This window comes from Asterias amurensis, chromosome 18 (genome assembly GCF_032118995.1).
Source record: "Asterias amurensis chromosome 18, ASM3211899v1".
NCBI lineage: Eukaryota > Metazoa > Echinodermata > Asteroidea > Forcipulatida > Asteriidae > Asterias > Asterias amurensis.
The window spans coordinates 6808820-6825319 of NC_092665.1; the positions used below are offsets into that span (position 1 = coordinate 6808820).

The 16500-nt window shown below is 38.9% G+C and overlaps 1 protein-coding gene and 1 pseudogene across 1 annotated transcript; one reads left to right on the forward strand and one right to left on the reverse strand.

Annotated features, from left to right (window-relative positions):
- The window catches only part of LOC139950981 (alkaline phosphatase-like), a 179851-nt pseudogene that overhangs the window by 44321 nt on the left and 119030 nt on the right, over positions 1-16500 (reverse strand).
- On the forward strand, positions 10464-11276 carry LOC139950238 (uncharacterized). Its single transcript, XM_071948855.1, has one exon. It carries the CDS (start codon positions 10464-10466, stop codon positions 11274-11276), a length of 813 nt encoding a protein of 270 aa, XP_071804956.1.

Here is a 16500-nt window from a genome sequence, read left to right on the forward strand (position 1 = left end):
CCTCTTGAGCCTCAAGTTGAGAGTATTCGTTAGAATTTTGCAAAACAAAACTACACAGCTCACTTGACGCGAACGCGTACGGTTCGATATCTGTATCCGTATCCGCGACTCTGCGAAACATCTTTAATAAGATGGACACAGATTATACGTAATATTGGTTAAAAAAAATTAAAAAATTAAAAAAGTGCAAAAAAAAGGTAATGTAATGGGGTAAAACTGAATTAGGTTTGCTGGAATATAAAACTTAACTCTCTTTATACGGCAATTATGGTAACCTACGTCTATGTCACCGCAGTTTGTAATGACGACGTGCGGCATCTAGCCTAAAGCCCGTGCCAATAAGTGACACAACCCCACATCATGTACGTACATGTACATTTAGCTCAGTATAGATGCGGCGCAAGGGTTGTAGGCAAAATCATGTTCCAAACGACATACCTTGGTTACATTGGCTGTGCCATACAGACGATAGATTGTACTTGTTCAAATTGGTACATGAAGCAACAACCTACTTAAAAGATTGTCAGTTTCAAGTGGATTGACGTCTTTAAATTGTTCTTTAAATTGTTTAAATTCCACACGTACTTGCTGTTTGTCTTGTCTTTACTTGCTTGCCATTCGTCTTAAAGAAAACATAATATTGTAAAACATTTAGTGAAATAAATCCTTTACTTGATTGTTAAGAGCTTCATGTGACCGAAAGAAAACTAAATGCTGTGGAACTTTAACTATCTTGAAAACATCTATAAAGTCAAGGTTTGATCAAGTGCAACTATTTCGATGAGAGATACTTCTACAAGAAAACAAACTTTAAAAAGAACAATAACAGAAAAAAAAGGAAAAGAAAATAAGACGAATAGATTCATTACCATTAAATAAGTTCATCTGGATTGCGGAAGAATATTAAATAAAAGATTCGTTTTTACAAATCCAAAATTGTGTATGATGTTACTTACATATAATTTACACAGCTCCTAGCTTAGGAGTGAACGAAACTAATAGTACTAAATTATATGAAAAATATACATCATACATAATTTTGGGTTTAAGTTTGATCAGGTATACATACCGATGAGATTTCGTCCATCATTTATAGATACAGCTTTAGAAGAGTCTTCAGGATACTCTAGGTCGGCAGCTTCTCTCGGTAACATTTTCATCCTTCCCCCACCCATTATAACCTGGCATAGATTAATGAAGAATTAGTATAAAAAATTACCGTACCATGAAGTTGGTGGTCGGCATGCAGCAATGACTAGCAGGAAGGGTATTCTAGGAAGCTGCTTCTTAAATAGACGGACACCATGCATAAAGTGATACTGACAAGTTTGAAATAATGACATTTGACAGCCTTTCATTATGTGAGCACGCTTTAAAAAAAAATGCTAAAAAATAATTAACTGTTTAAATTGATTAACTGTTTAAATCGATTAATTGTTTAAATTGATTAACTGTTTAAATTGATTAACTGTTCAAATTGATTAACTGTTTAAATTGATTAACTGTTTGAATTGATTAACTGTTTAAATTAATTAACTGTTTAAATTGATTAACTGTTTAAATTGATTAACTGTTTAAATTGATTAACTATCGAGTGCTTCCAGCTACCTGTTTCATTGCCGGTCAGTTTGTGAGATACTCTGATTCAAAAACCAAAATAACCCATGATATTGATGAGGGTGGCGAATAATCAAACGATACATTCAGAATAGTGAACGCAAACACTGGTTTGTGTCAATGTTGCAGATTGTACCTGTGTATCCTGTCCGAGTGTTATGAGTTGCTGAGCGATGTCAATGCAACCGATGTCAGTTTCCTTCTGCGGTATATCAGAGTCACACTCCCAGTCTCGATGGGGCGAATGTGCGTAAAGTGCGGCAGGGGTAGCGTGTGTCACACGGGCAGTGCTGACGAATCCCGTTGCCTTGCCTTTAGAAAGCATACAAAGCAACGAAAACCTAATTAAATAACTAGCATTTATTAGCTTTAAGAAAAACTTTCATTTATTAAATAAAATATCCATTTATTGACTATGGGGGTTTTCATTTTCATTAATGACCTTTTGATCACTATACGGATATCTATATTGGCCTATTAGTTATAAACCTTATTGTTATATTAAGACAGCGATACATGCATAGACATATACCGGGTATTTTATTATGAGATTAAGGTGTGTTCTTTCTCGACCCTCATCTTCTGTGTTTTTCGATAACAAATAATCGGCTGTAATATTTGTTGTGTTCGTTGTTAAACTATCAATAAAAGACAATGGAACAATATTCACGTGATAACAACATGCAAAACAACAGAGCTTTCGTACAACCAGATCTCGCGTGAAACAATGTGATCACTAAGTCTGCATACACTATCATATTCAACTTTGATCCGTTGAAAAGTCAAATGGGGCTCTACCCTATTCAAGCGAGAACCACTATATGCCTACTTACTTTGTGATATCACATTGCCTCCTGCAGTCAGCATATAGATCCAAATTAACCATCTTAAATCCAACACTCAAGTTAAACAATGACAAATCTGAAATGATTTTACTTGGTTCTGTAGCTCATCTGGCCAAGGTCAAAGTCTCTCATATCAACATTGGTAATTGTAAAATTAAGCCTTCTGTAGTCTGTAAAAATCTAGGTGTTACATTTGACTCTGCTATGTCTATGTCTAACCAGGTTTCTAACATATGTAAATCAGTTTGGTATCAATTAAGAAATCTGGGCTTTATCCGTCAATACTTAACTCGTTCTACCACAGACAAGATTGTTCATGCTCTGATTTCTTCCCGGTTTGATTATTGTAATTCTCTCTTCTGTCTTCTACAACAGAATCAAATCTCTCGTTTGCAACGACTGCAAAACACTGCAGCTCGGCTGGTCACTTTGTCCTCCAGGAGAACCCATATCACTCCGGTTTTAAATGCACTTCACTGGCTCCCTGTTCAATATCGCATTCAATACAAATTACTTCTGCTTGTTTTTCATTCTTTACATGGTTCTGCTCCTCAGTATAATTGTCAATTAATTACCCGTTACAATCCTTCCAGATGTCTTAGATCATCCACTTCGTCATTACTGGTTGTTCCCCACACCCACAACAGTTGGGGTGACAGGGCTTTGTCTCATGCTGGTCCTTTACTTTGGAATAATCTGCCTCTTAATATCCGTAACATGTCCTCTATTCATAAGTTCAAAGAGGCCCTCAAAACCCACTTTTTCACAGCTGCTTTTCATTAATTTTGTGTTTCTTCCTTGCGCCATGAGCATCACTTGTGGTGGATACCGGCGCACTATAAGTGTTCATATTATTATTATTATGTTGAAATTAAAGTAACAAAATCAGAGGTAATGAAACAGTGTATACCGATCGTCACTGTTTGTATCCGACTGAGGTCATAGTCAGTTTGAATTACAGACTTCATAACTATAGAACAGCAATAACTTATCATGTCATTCATTCTTTAGCTTTTGAACCTACGAAATAAATTATCGGTTCTTGAACTTTAATTTCATATTTCAAATGGCCGTTATCTATATCGGTACTTGTACTATATCATCAACTTCACATCTGTAGTGTTTAATACCAATTAATCTACTGTGAAGTTTTACAAAAAAATGGGACTCCTTCAAAGTATTGTGCTTAGGTTAACTCTGCATTTTACTAAAGTGGTATACTATGTCGGTCAATTTTATACTTTGTGTTACTGTAACGGTTTTTCAGCATAATTGTATGAGGAGTTGTAATAAGATTTGTAAAAAACAAAAATCACCTCGAAAAAACAAATAGTTACAAAAGCCCTCCCGAAAAAAACAGCGATGTTTAAATCTGTGATAACGGCTTGATTCGTCATAATGGATTCAACAACGCCTCCCCTCCCATCCCCACCCCCACCCCTCCCCGCGTAAATAGCGGATGGCGTATCAGCGTTACAAATCCTTAACGATTGAATGTGCATACAATCTAATTACATACACGTTTTGATGATTCCGTAATGATGGACTGTAAATTGTGATAACCGAATCATAATATCTTGGCACTATTCGAAATAGTTGCTCCTCAATGTACACGTTCTTAATAAATTGTAGGCCTCTCATTGACATGCAAGGAGTATTTATTAAATTACTGGGCCCTCGAATTCTTCAATAATATTTATTTATTCAACAATCTTCTCCTGCATTAACAGATATTTGTTTGTTCATAACAATAAGTAAAACAATGGAAAAGGGGAGTGGTACGAGGTCTTAAGCGTTTGTCTAAAATCAACAGTATCTTAGGCCCCGTTCCCACTGGACCCCGCGTTAATTTGGCCGTAAACAAAAGACTAAGCCTAAGGCGGGCCGGTGTGGCGGTTTCAGTCTTCCGCCGTGTTCAGTTTTCCGGGTGACGTAGTCGGACATATCATCACGTCGCTCGAACGGTTTTAGCTTTCCGGCGTGTTCAGTTTTCCGGGTGACCTGTCACATACCGCCGCGAGTACCCTGGCGAGAAATCAAATTCGTGGAAAATTACTTCTTTCTCGAAAACTACGTCTCTTCAGAGGGAGTTGTTTCTCACAGTCTTTCATACTGCCAACAGCTCCCCATTACTCGTTACCTAGTAAGGTTTTATGCTCATTTGAGTAATTAACCAATAGTGTACACTGCCTTTAAGCTCATTTTGACGATTTTGAAATTTTCAATATATGAACGAGTCCTTTATGTCAAAGAAGTTGCCCAAGATGGCGACAGAATCTCCGGGGACAAATTTCCATGAAACACCGACCCAAGGCGGAATCCTGCCATAAGTGTTTTTTAAAGCAATCAAAATGACTTCAATCTCATCCAAAAGTTCATTTGATTGCTTTTGATTTTCGTGGTTTGTTTTGATTGTTTTTGCTCCATTGAATATTCTTGTTTCCCAAAAGCATGTGTGCGTTTCGGTGGTAGTAGACTCTGAGAAAGCAAATAATACAATTGAAAATCAGTTTAAAAATACCCTTTAAGGGCAAAGGCAGGACACATTAATAGATAACTTTCAACCACTAGTGAGTCTTTCCACTTGGTGTATCTCAACATATTCTTCAATTAACAAACCCGTGAACATTAATTTGAGCTCAATTGGTCGTCGAAATTGCGAGAGAATAATGGGAAAATCACCCCCGTCGCACAAGTTGTGTGCTTTCAGATGCCTTCAGTTTGAGACCTTAACAACTCGAGAAAATACTTCTTTCTCAAAAACTAGGTTTCTTCAGAGAGAGCCGTTTCTAACAATGTTTTATACTATTAACATCTCTCCGTTGCTCATTACCAAGTAAGTCTTTATGCTGGCAATTCTGTTGAGTAATTACCTATGGTGTCCAGTGCCTTTAATGTTGCTATGTTGGTGGCGCACTCTACTTTAAATACATTGTCATTGCATTTCCATTGCGGAAAAAAACACTGAGTTAGTGTTCGTAAACATATACTTCAAAAGAGTGGCAGCACGAAAGAGATCCATCTGAACAGTATATATATTGCGTACACAGTTCTTTCTTTGATAATAAACCTGCACTTTAACTCACAATCATCAGGGAAATACATCAATTGAGCGGAAATAGAAGGAAAACGGCCAGGAACTTCAGGAAGCAATCACACAGTGCAACCCAGTAGGGCGGATATACATGTAAAAACACCATACCATTAAAGCATGTACAAATTGATATCCATTGGTAACATACAGCCTCATTCAAACCAGTGATAGAGTAAGTCACTGCTTTCAATCAGTGACTTTACCACATACACAATGTAGTGTAGAGTTTTACACCATTGGCATCCATTCAATATACAGTATCATTCAAACCAATGATAGAGTAAGTCACTGCCATAAATCAGTGACTTTACCACATACACAATGTAGTGTAGAGTTTTACACCATTGGTATCCATTCAACATACAGTATCATTCAAACCAATGGTAGAGTAAGTCACTGCCATAAATCAGTGACTTTAACACGGTATTGATCCACAATTGTAACATACAGCCTCGTCCAAGCCAATGGTAGAGTAAGTGACTGCAATAAATCAGTGACTTTAAGACGTATCTTTGATTGGCTGCTCATCGATTGTCAATCAAACCCGAAGTAGACTGATGACCACTTCAATGAAAATACAGCAGTATTTAAACGCGCTGCACCAGCAGTAGTGTTCATAACAACTTTGCATCAGAAGACAGGAATTGAGAAGGTTTGGACTACAAGAACACATCATCAAGGTAAGTGTTCCTCATTCTACTGCCGGACTCAAGCTTTGGCTTCTAGATGCAAGTAGTGGGTTTAAGGTTAGCCTATTGCAATGTACTTGCAGTTTTTGCTCCAAAAGGAACACCACTCGATACAGCTGATATTCTCATGCAGTGGTTAAGGTCTCTTCTCTTCTAAAGCTCTGCCATCTTGGTGAACTGTGGTGGTACTATGATTGTACACAAACATGTGCACCCAGTTGAATCTCCTTTGCCTGAAGTTTTGTTTTCTCGCACTACTTGCAGATGGTTTTGGACAAAGCATTAACACACTGATATCAGTGGAATGCATTGTTTAAAAGTTTGAATAAGTTCGTTTCCACTGGATTGATTAACCGCGCTTGACTTTCTGCTCGTTTAAAACATATTGGTTAAAGATAATTATGGTCAAAAAGGTATGGCATTGCATTGTTTGACGTGACCATTGCATTATTTTATATATAGTAATTAGGTAAACTATTTCAGATTGAACATTATACAAGATATGTACCTAGAATAAGATGTCGATGGTCTTTTGGGAACCCGAGGGGGCAACAACTGAGGCAAGACGAGTGTATCGCCTGCTCCAAAGGTTTTAAGATAATCTTTACACTTTATCCTTTAACCGTGGCGGGCCACGGTTAAAGGGACAGTTGTTCTGTTTAACCAGGGCAATTGAGTACTTTTTTTGAAGGCATTACATTGCCATGTTGCGAGATTACAACAAAACTGGCAAAATTCGACCCAATTTAAACGTAATAATGGCAAACATATAAACTAAAATGATGGTAAGCCTCGATCAGTAAGACACACCGTAAAAACAAGTGTTTGGGTTCTGTAACAAATTTCGAACGCATCAAAGGGTTTAGGTTAAACACGTAACACTGTATAGGGCCCATGAGTTGTGTTGTAAAACAGTGGGTTTCGCCCATTTTCTACATCAAACTTAAACACTGGTGCGATCAGCAATCGTTGATGTGCGCTGAACACCTTTTAAACGCTTCTTAAATACACATTCTTAACATAAAGTAAACGGCTGATGCGTCAAACTAAACTCACCATAGTAAAAACGAAACGCTTGACGAGTTTAGTTTGACGCATCAGCCGTTTATAATTGGGCAAAAACCATTGCTTTCAACACAACTCATTGGCTCCATACACTGTTACGTGTTAACCCTATACACCCTTTGACGCGTTCGAAAACTGTTACAGAACCTAAACACTTGTTTGTGTTTACAGTGCAGTTGTTGTGCGTTTTACAAATGTCTTCACCCTTAAGGAAATGTGATTGTTTGTCTTTGTACCAGTTTTCTTTTGTTAGGAACAGTTATGTGATTGAGTCGGTCAGCTAATTAATCGCCTGCAGTTTGTTAGAAGCACCGTTATTGCCATGATGTATAGCTTTTTCAGCAAAACAATCTCTGTTCATACCTCCAGCAAATGCGAATGCGAATTTTTACAAATTTTGACGTCACAAAATCGCAACGTTTAATTCGCATCAAGTGAAATGTGTTCAATCCCTGCAAAAACAGGGATGTGGCTTAAACATTCGTATCCCATTCGCGTTCGCAGAAAGTACGAACAGGGCTATAATTGATTGCCGATAATTGATTGCATGCATAGCTGCGCTGAAATCATCACTTTTGAAAACGAGGTCATCTCAAAACTAAAGTCTTGTCAACGAATTCTTCAAAAGTATTATCTCGACAACAGTGTCCCAGTTTTGGGGGGTCGAACAAGTCATCGGCCTGGTGCTAATTGGCTCACACTATGACAGATAAGGGTTACGGCAAGCAACGTCGAGCTGCGTATTGCAATTTTGAGTTTGCCGCCAATCAACGTGTTTTGCCGTCAATTGTCGGTGACGAACCCGCTAGCGACCGAAGACGGTCGAAATTATCAGTCGTGTCCGTTAAGATTTCGTTGGAGAACGCAAACCTTCATTTCCTTGACGCAGACGGCCGCAATTATCAGTCGCATGACATTTCCATGCCGTGCGATTCCGCCTATTGACCTAATTCACCTGACGTCATCATCAAAATAATCTTGGAGGCGCCATTTTGGTGGTCAATGTCAACGTGTGTTGTTCAGAGAAGTGCGCTATTTGGGCGACTCTGCGTTTACACGTAAATCTATTGACCACCAACATGGTGAGCGTGGCATCAGTCGCCGCGTGTGACGCGCGTGCAAGGGGTCAATTGTCGTTTTGAGGTCGTCACAATTTCGTTGGTAGTCGTTGTCTGATGATTGGATGACCAGAATTGTGTGAAGAGTGGGAACGCCAAACTCGACTGTTATACAACCCACACACAGACGGTTTGATGTCGGCAAACGAGTCACGTCATCGTCGCCACAACCCACCTTCATCAGCCGCCGTTCCTTGCCGCCACCCAATCCGCTGCCAGCCGTGTGACCCTTTTCTTGTTGTCGCTGAAGGCCGTTCCCTCCCCGTCAGCTAATTATGATTTTTCCATTATTGGGCTTTTTGCCTTTACTTTGCCGCCAACGTCTTGGGATTTTCACGGTCGCCACTTTCCGTTTGGCTTTTGCCCCGCTACTATGTAAGCCAGCCTTATTAAAGGTTGGCTTACATAGTAGCGACGGACGCGACTAATTTTTGCAGCCGTCTGCGGTCTCTAGCGGATTCGTCAGCGACAATTGACGACAACACACGATGAATGGCGGCAAACTCGCAATTGCGATTCGCAGCTAAACGTAGCATGCCCCGTAATCGTCATAGTGTGAGCCAGCCTTAACAAAGGAGCAAATATAAAAACAATTGTGGTTTGTTTTGAATTAAGTTAGCTTTACTCTCGGTTCTACCCTTACTCTGTACTCTCAGTAAAATGTTTTCTAGTTCTATTTTGTGCGAAACATTTGAAGAAAAAAAAACTATTTTAAACATTGCTGGCTAAAAGGTAAATCGTGAACATTATGGATTGATAACTCAGTTGGAGAGCGCCGAAACAATATGGGTCCAAGGTTCACATTCCACTTTTGACAAAAAGACTTTGCTCAAGTCAAAAACACTATAATTAAGAATGAGATTCGGAATATATTTAGTAGAAACTACGTCAAGTCGATCAACTCAATAAGTGACCACGTGCAGCTTTGAGTCGATCGGTGCTGAACGAGACGCCATTCTTGAACTTTGCCAAGTCACCAGTCTAATCACCAAACGTCTTGAAAGGGTACGTTGATGTAGTCATGAGAGTATGTGCAAAATCGGCTGGAAACTCAAGTTTGCTGTTTTAGCTACAGCCGCACATTTTTGTTCAAGTCAATATGTTGTCTGGATGGTTCCAAGTGACACCACATGATCGCCGGCAACGTATTGTGTATCATCATGTGTGGGTCGAAACTGTGATGTCTCAAATTAACCTTTCAATAGTAACAAATTTGTTTATAAAGCCAACCTCCATGTTTTTTCAGGCATTCCTTCTAGTATAATAAATATTAATTAACCAGTTTCCAGGTCCCGAGATGGCCTGTGTCACAAACGGACCATTTCGCTGCTCGGCTCAAATTACAACAGACCTATTATCGTTTGCACACGTAGAGGGGCAATCCAACGAAAAATTAAAATAATAATAACATCAAGTATCTTCCAACAAGGTACCCAATTGGCGCTGAGTATATACAAACTTTCAGAGTTATTGAAATGATAAATTCTGAGAACCAATTATTTAGCACCTTATAAGGGTTTACAAGGTGCTACGGCGCATCAGCAGCCACAGCCAGGAACACCGAGGCGAGCTTTTTTTTCATTTCGATAAGTGTACTGGGATATTTTACATGCGTTACACAACACATGTGACCAACGGCTTTACGTTCCATGCGAAAGGCGAGGTTATAAGTGTCATGACTCGGGATTCGAACCCACACTCTGCTGATCAGAAACTCCAGAGTTTGACATCGGTGGTCAAAACCGATCGGCAACGACACTTCTGTTTATAATATCAATTATAAACAGTTTTAACACTCCAAAGGCGTTCTCATTTAATTGCTTTAAAAAAACATATTGTTGTTTTTCATTTACCGATTTAGTTCAGCAAACTTACACTATTATTCAGTTGATCAACTAATGTGCAGTTTGATCTAATTTTGATACCTTACGGGCGAATACATAATAAAAGGAGAGGATCAACTGACAAATGATCAACCCTAACACCTACGAAAACACAATTGCTATAAATGTTGTTATTCTTACAATTTTCACAGATGAAGATTACGTTAGCAGTGGCCATTGTTTTGGCTTTTATGCAAGTTCAGTTCCTGGTGGCTACAGCAGCAGTTTCACCTGATTCGGGAATGACGTGTAACTCTTGCTGCCAGGGCCCAGCCGGTATACCGGGGATCCCTGGATCTAATGGGAACCATGGTCAAGGACTTGTAGGCCCCAGAGGTGATGCTGGCTCTCCTGGTGAGGTAGGTCAACCCGGGGTCAAAGGAGACAAGGGGTCAGATGGACTGGTTGGTGAGCCAGGCGCTAAAGGGGAACATGGACTGAAGGGAGAGCAAGGAGTCGGTCTACCAGGGAAACAAGGACCTCAAGGTCTGCCTGGGATGAATGGTTTGAAGGGGGAGAGAGGTGAACCTGGACCAGCTGGACAGACTGGTGAAGCAGGTGAATGTAGTACGCGACGGTCCGCATTCAATGCAGTGAGGAATACCAACTTCAACCCTCCATCCGCCTATGATCCTCTGCCCTTTGAAGAGTTATTGTTTTCAGAGGAAGGGACTGATTTCAACTTGAATAACGGCACGTTTACGTGTAATGTGCCTGGGGTATACGTATTGATGTTCTCAGTCAATAAACTATCAAGTGGGCCTTACCTATATGTCCAGCTGAGGAAGAACGGTAACTCCATTGTTGCAGGGGGTGTAAGCGATGCAGGTAATCATCAAGTGAGCAGCAGTGCAGTGATTCCCCTGCTCAATGGAGATCAAGTTCACTTAGCTGTACTCAGTCAAGTATATAGTAACTCTAACCATCGCACGTCTTTCACTGGATTCCTGCTGTACGAAATCTAAATCAAACATAAAAACACACGGAAACGTTTAAATGTTTTAGACAACGATTTAAATAAACTAATATGCAACTATATAGTTTTTAAACATATGTTAATAATAATAATGAGTTAATTGTGGAAAATCGAACGTGTGTTTAGATGAATCGAATAAAATAACTTTATTATTAATTGTTTTTTTATTTGCAGGACAATAAGTATGGAAAAGGCGTTTCATTTGAACACTTGATTTTGCAAACGTGTATTGTGACAAAAACTTTCAACGTGTTTTTGTCACGTAAACAGTGCTATAAATATTCGTTCATCCCTTTTTTGAGTTTTTTGGGAAAGTTTGAAATTTCTGCAGCCTGTAATTCCGTCCGAGGGTGCAATGATGAGTCCTTGAAACGACTCTACAGCTTTCATTTTCCATAAAATGCAAAATGAAACTACGCAACAAAAAGCTTAAGTTTATTAAACAGTACTTAAAAACAACTGTAACTTCAGATTCCTTGATACAGACTTAGACCAATAATTCATTGTGGCTGCCGATTGTGCCGAAAATTTTAATTCAAACATTTTAAATTGGTGGAAAAAGCTTTACCCTGTTGAAGCAATAAAGAACAAATAATTCACAAAACAACTGGTAACGATTATCTTCTGTTGATATCTTTGTTAATAACCAATACTTATTATGGTAAACTAATGATAACTTGTGATCGAAAGTACACAGCGTTGTAAAGTTACCGGAAGACGTTTCCTTTGTGTCTTCTTTTCCCGAACACGTCTCGATATGGTGAAATATATAACACTTCCTCGTAGTTTTGCGTTTGTTTGTTTTAACATGAGAGAGCACTTTCTTTTTAATGCAGATGAAATATTGGGTTTCATTTTGAACCACCTTTGTATAAAACATGTGATGATGTCACAATAATATGTCAAAGAGGGGATGTACATGTCGGTACAGTGATTGCTTTAACCGTCAAAATGAAATTGAAACCAATCTTGCTATAAAAAAGGTATACTAACAAAATACACCATCTTAGTGTGAACTTGGAAAATATAATTTTCCTCACTTTCGGAATACGAGCTAGTTACACAATATTGCATTTTATCTTGATCTCCCTTACTACCGAAAAGTGTCGTTGGCAGTAAAAGTTTAAGACAGTGGACACTCTCGGTAATTTTCAAAGACTAGTCTTCTCACTTGGTGAATCTCAACATAAATATGCATAAAATAACAAACCTGTGAAAATTTGAGCTCAATCGGTCGTCGAAGTTGCGAGATAATAATGAAAGAAAAAACACCCTTGTCACTCGAAGTTGTGTGCTTCCAGATGCTTGATTTCGAGGCCTCAGATTTTGAACTTGAGGTCTCGATATCAAATTCGTGGAAAATTACTTCTTTCTCGACAACTACGTCACTTCAGAGGGAGCCGTTTCTCACAATGTTTTATATAGGTTTTCTCGGTAAATTTCGGAAAATGAGCAGCCAATTTAACCACCAGCCTATTCTATTTCGCACGAAATCGAATGCTTCTAAAAAAGGGTCATTCGATTTCATTTTAAACTAGTCAAATCTACTTTTTACGTCATTCGATTTAACAAAACAATCATTCAATTTAACGATTCATCGAAGCTGCATTCAAATTCGCAGGAGTGTTTTTGAAGGCGTGTGTTTAGTCATTCAATTTCATTTTGAGGCAGTCAATTCTGATATTTGTGCAGTCTTAAAAACGATTGGTTAACTTGTTGTTTCCTTATACTAACGTTAAAGGCATGCGGTTAATTTGTTGGCACTTTTGGACATAATATGCCAAGATGTCTGGCACGCCAACAGATGGTTGGTGAATATTTACAAAAAACAACAACTGGAAAAACATTTAAGAAAAAAAAGAGAAAAAAAAACATTCAAACACATTCAAATGACAGGTCTTGGACAGTTAACCATTGAAGGTCACCCGAAAAAATAAAGAAGAAAACAACCCTTATGGGGCCCAAGATAAAGTCTATACTGGAAACATAAAATAAAGAAAAGGTTCGCTCGATTTAAAAGTGAAGGTACGAAACGGTTTGCCTTATACAGTTTATCTGTTTATTTGTATTTCTTTAGTCGTACTTATTTTAATCCTCGGTGAGCGAAATTGATTGCCTTTTTACGAAATTGAAAATGATTAAATCAGCAAAATCTCTAGTCAAACCAGCTTTGCTAAATTGAATGATGATTGTGTGTCATGAAAAAGAATGGGCGTGCTAGGAACTTGAATGCCCCACAACGAAATTGAATGACCGAATTCTGAATTTGAAACGCATTAAAAACCGGAGAGGCAAAATAGCTTTAATTCGAAAGCATGAAAATTAAATTGGCTGCTCATTTGCTGAATATGACAGAGAAAACCTATACTATCGACCTTCCCCATTACTCGTTACGAATTGAGGTCTTATGCTAATAATTATTTGGAGTAATTACCAATAGTGTCCACTGCCTTTAAACATTAACGTAACACGTCGTCAATAAAACACATTATTGATGTTTGAATTAACATTAGAATACATAACTTATTAATTGATACATATATTTCTACAAAAATTGTTTTCCTAAATAAAGTAGTATCCATTGTATAAGAAGTTAAGATCGATGTCATAGTTTTAGAAATAGTCAGGTACCACTTGAATGTTTTAATTACACTGAAAAAAATGAAAATTTACGCCGTATCAGTCGATCGTTTTGGTTTTTGTGTTTGGAGTTTTTACTGGATATTCATAAAAACCTTTGCCAGTTTCGCTACTCTTATTGGTGGAGAGCGCGTCACGTGGGTGTGTATAAACCTTTGTTTATGACCGGTAAAAAGTGTTAATTTATGGGCGTGACACGCGACCTTGCACCTGTTCTTATAAGACAGTTTCTTCATTCCTATTGGTCGAGAGCAAAAGCTGAAAAGTTGTGCTACATCACGCGATACGCGCGATGCGCACAGCATTCCCTTATAAGGAGTTGTTTACCCGAGGGCGGCGAAAGGCTTTATCATTTCATAGCTGGAGGGGTGTTGTGTTGAAAGAAATCATTTAACAATTATAATGTTGGCATTTATTTAATTTTTTTTTATCAAAAAATGATGATGTTTTTGACCGAAAAGGTATTTATGAATGGGAACCAAAGTGTGTTGAATCGGTTTCTTTATAATTTACCTCTTCACAACACATTGATTCCCTTATAAAACTACAGTTATTGGTAAATACAATTTACTATCTGAAATAATTTTCCTGACACTGTTTTAACGCATTTTGTCGAAAGCTACAGCACCTCTGCCAGTAATAATTTTAGGGAAACTTTCTACCATTATTTCTTCAGACAGTGCAAATTTAATGTAAATCAGTGAACAGTGTGTTTGTGTCCTACAAAAAAAGTATCCGAACCCTTAAATTTGAAATCATCAGACTCAAGTTGTTATGTCAAATAGTTCAGAGCACGTTTTTTGAAATGGCACAATGGTATAATAATAATTGCTATACAACAGCTTGCCCCGCACAATTAAGTAATGTTAAGCATTATTTTCTTATAGTCATGAATTATATAAGTTGTACAAGCTCATCAGCCCTTCCCAGTGATGCTAGATGAGACCGGTGGGGTCGAGAAAATCGGTCCAAGTGCCTCATTCAAAAGCACATGGATTGACTGACTTACGCACTTTCGAATTGGACATAAACCCTGAACAATTAAACCCTTGTCACCTCTCCATGTACACAACCAACAATCTATAGGTGCGTTCGTTTGGCTTCCCTGGGTCGACCACGGTCTACCCCCGGTACGTTCGAATAGCTTTGACGCCATTCCTTTAGATCACCCGGGTCAGCCCCCAGTGCCCTGCTTGTGGAGTGGGTCACTTGGGGGTGACCCGATTAGCATGACTTCACCACTAGAGGGCGAGTGTGCTCGTTCTATTAGTTCTCGTCAGGGGCTCAACCGAGTGAGCACCGCGGGTAGACCCAGGGCAGCTAATCGAACGTACCTTATGTAGCCTGAATACCTGCATCACACTTCGAGGCACGTGAACAACAACCATAGACCAGCCTCCAAACCGGCGTGTTTTTCACTTTTTAGCTAAAGGTACGCGGTCAAATTATACACCAACATTACATGCAAGTTCATGCACATTGTATGTATAGTATACATACACCACACACGTGGACACACAGCATGCGGGCGGCCGAAAGTAAGCTTTCCATATCTGTCTTTTGATTGGTCGACCGAGATTAACTCAGACAAATCAAAACAAGCCCGAAGATGGTTGCATCCAATTTAAGACGTCTCTCCTTGGTAGACACCCTGAAACGAGACACCGGCTTGGCCGGCGCCGAGGAACTACGCTAATGCATAAGGGATCGGAACATGTGGAGAGAAACCACTGGGCATGCTCGGGCATGCTCGAGCTTCCACATGGCGCTCGACTTGATGCTGATGTATCCAATGGAATCACTGGATCTGAATAGCAGGTACCTGTCTTTAAAGACAGGGTCCCAGTCTTCAATCTAAGGCTGCGTTTGTTTAGCTTCCCTGGGTCGACCCCGATCTGCCCCTGGTACAATTTCAATTTGAACGGCGCGTTTACGTGTAATGTGCCTGCTTGGGGTATACGTATTGATGTTTTCAGTCTTAAAACACCAAGTGGGCCTTACCTATACCGTGTGTCTCAAAAAAGTCTATACACTTTTGAAATGGCTGCCGAATGAAAAGTATATGATTCTGGGGGAAAAGGTTTAGGTGTATGGATAGCTTATTGTCTCAACTTTCACATGACACCATAAAGTCTGAAAATAATTCATGATTGTGTGAGCAATGCTCACGTTTGTGAAGGGTTGAAAATAAGGCTGCGCAGGAATTAGCCTTCCCTTTGTGAGAGAAGTCCTTTGTAGCTTACACAATTCAATCAAAGATTTCGTCTACTTCAGGTCAATGGGTAACCTGAAGAATAAGTAGCCAACATCTTTGACATTCCTGTTTTCAAAATAACGTACCATTGAACAATCTTTGTACATAATCCCCATCTGATTATTTAGAAAACCAATGAAATGTTCAACTCATCTTACAATAACTGAAATGCGGGATGAAGGTTTTTATTCAAAGTCACAGATGTTAAAAAACAAACACAGTTTGTAACATGGAAATTGCTACATGTACTATCACACCATCGCGACTCACATGAAGACACCACTGAGTCTACCGGGGAAAGTTACAATGCCACAAGAAC

Coding starts and splice junctions, on each gene's coding strand:
- LOC139950238 (XM_071948855.1), top strand. CDS start 10,464: ATGAAGATTACGTTAGCAGTGGCCATTGTTTTGGCTTTTATGCAAGTT.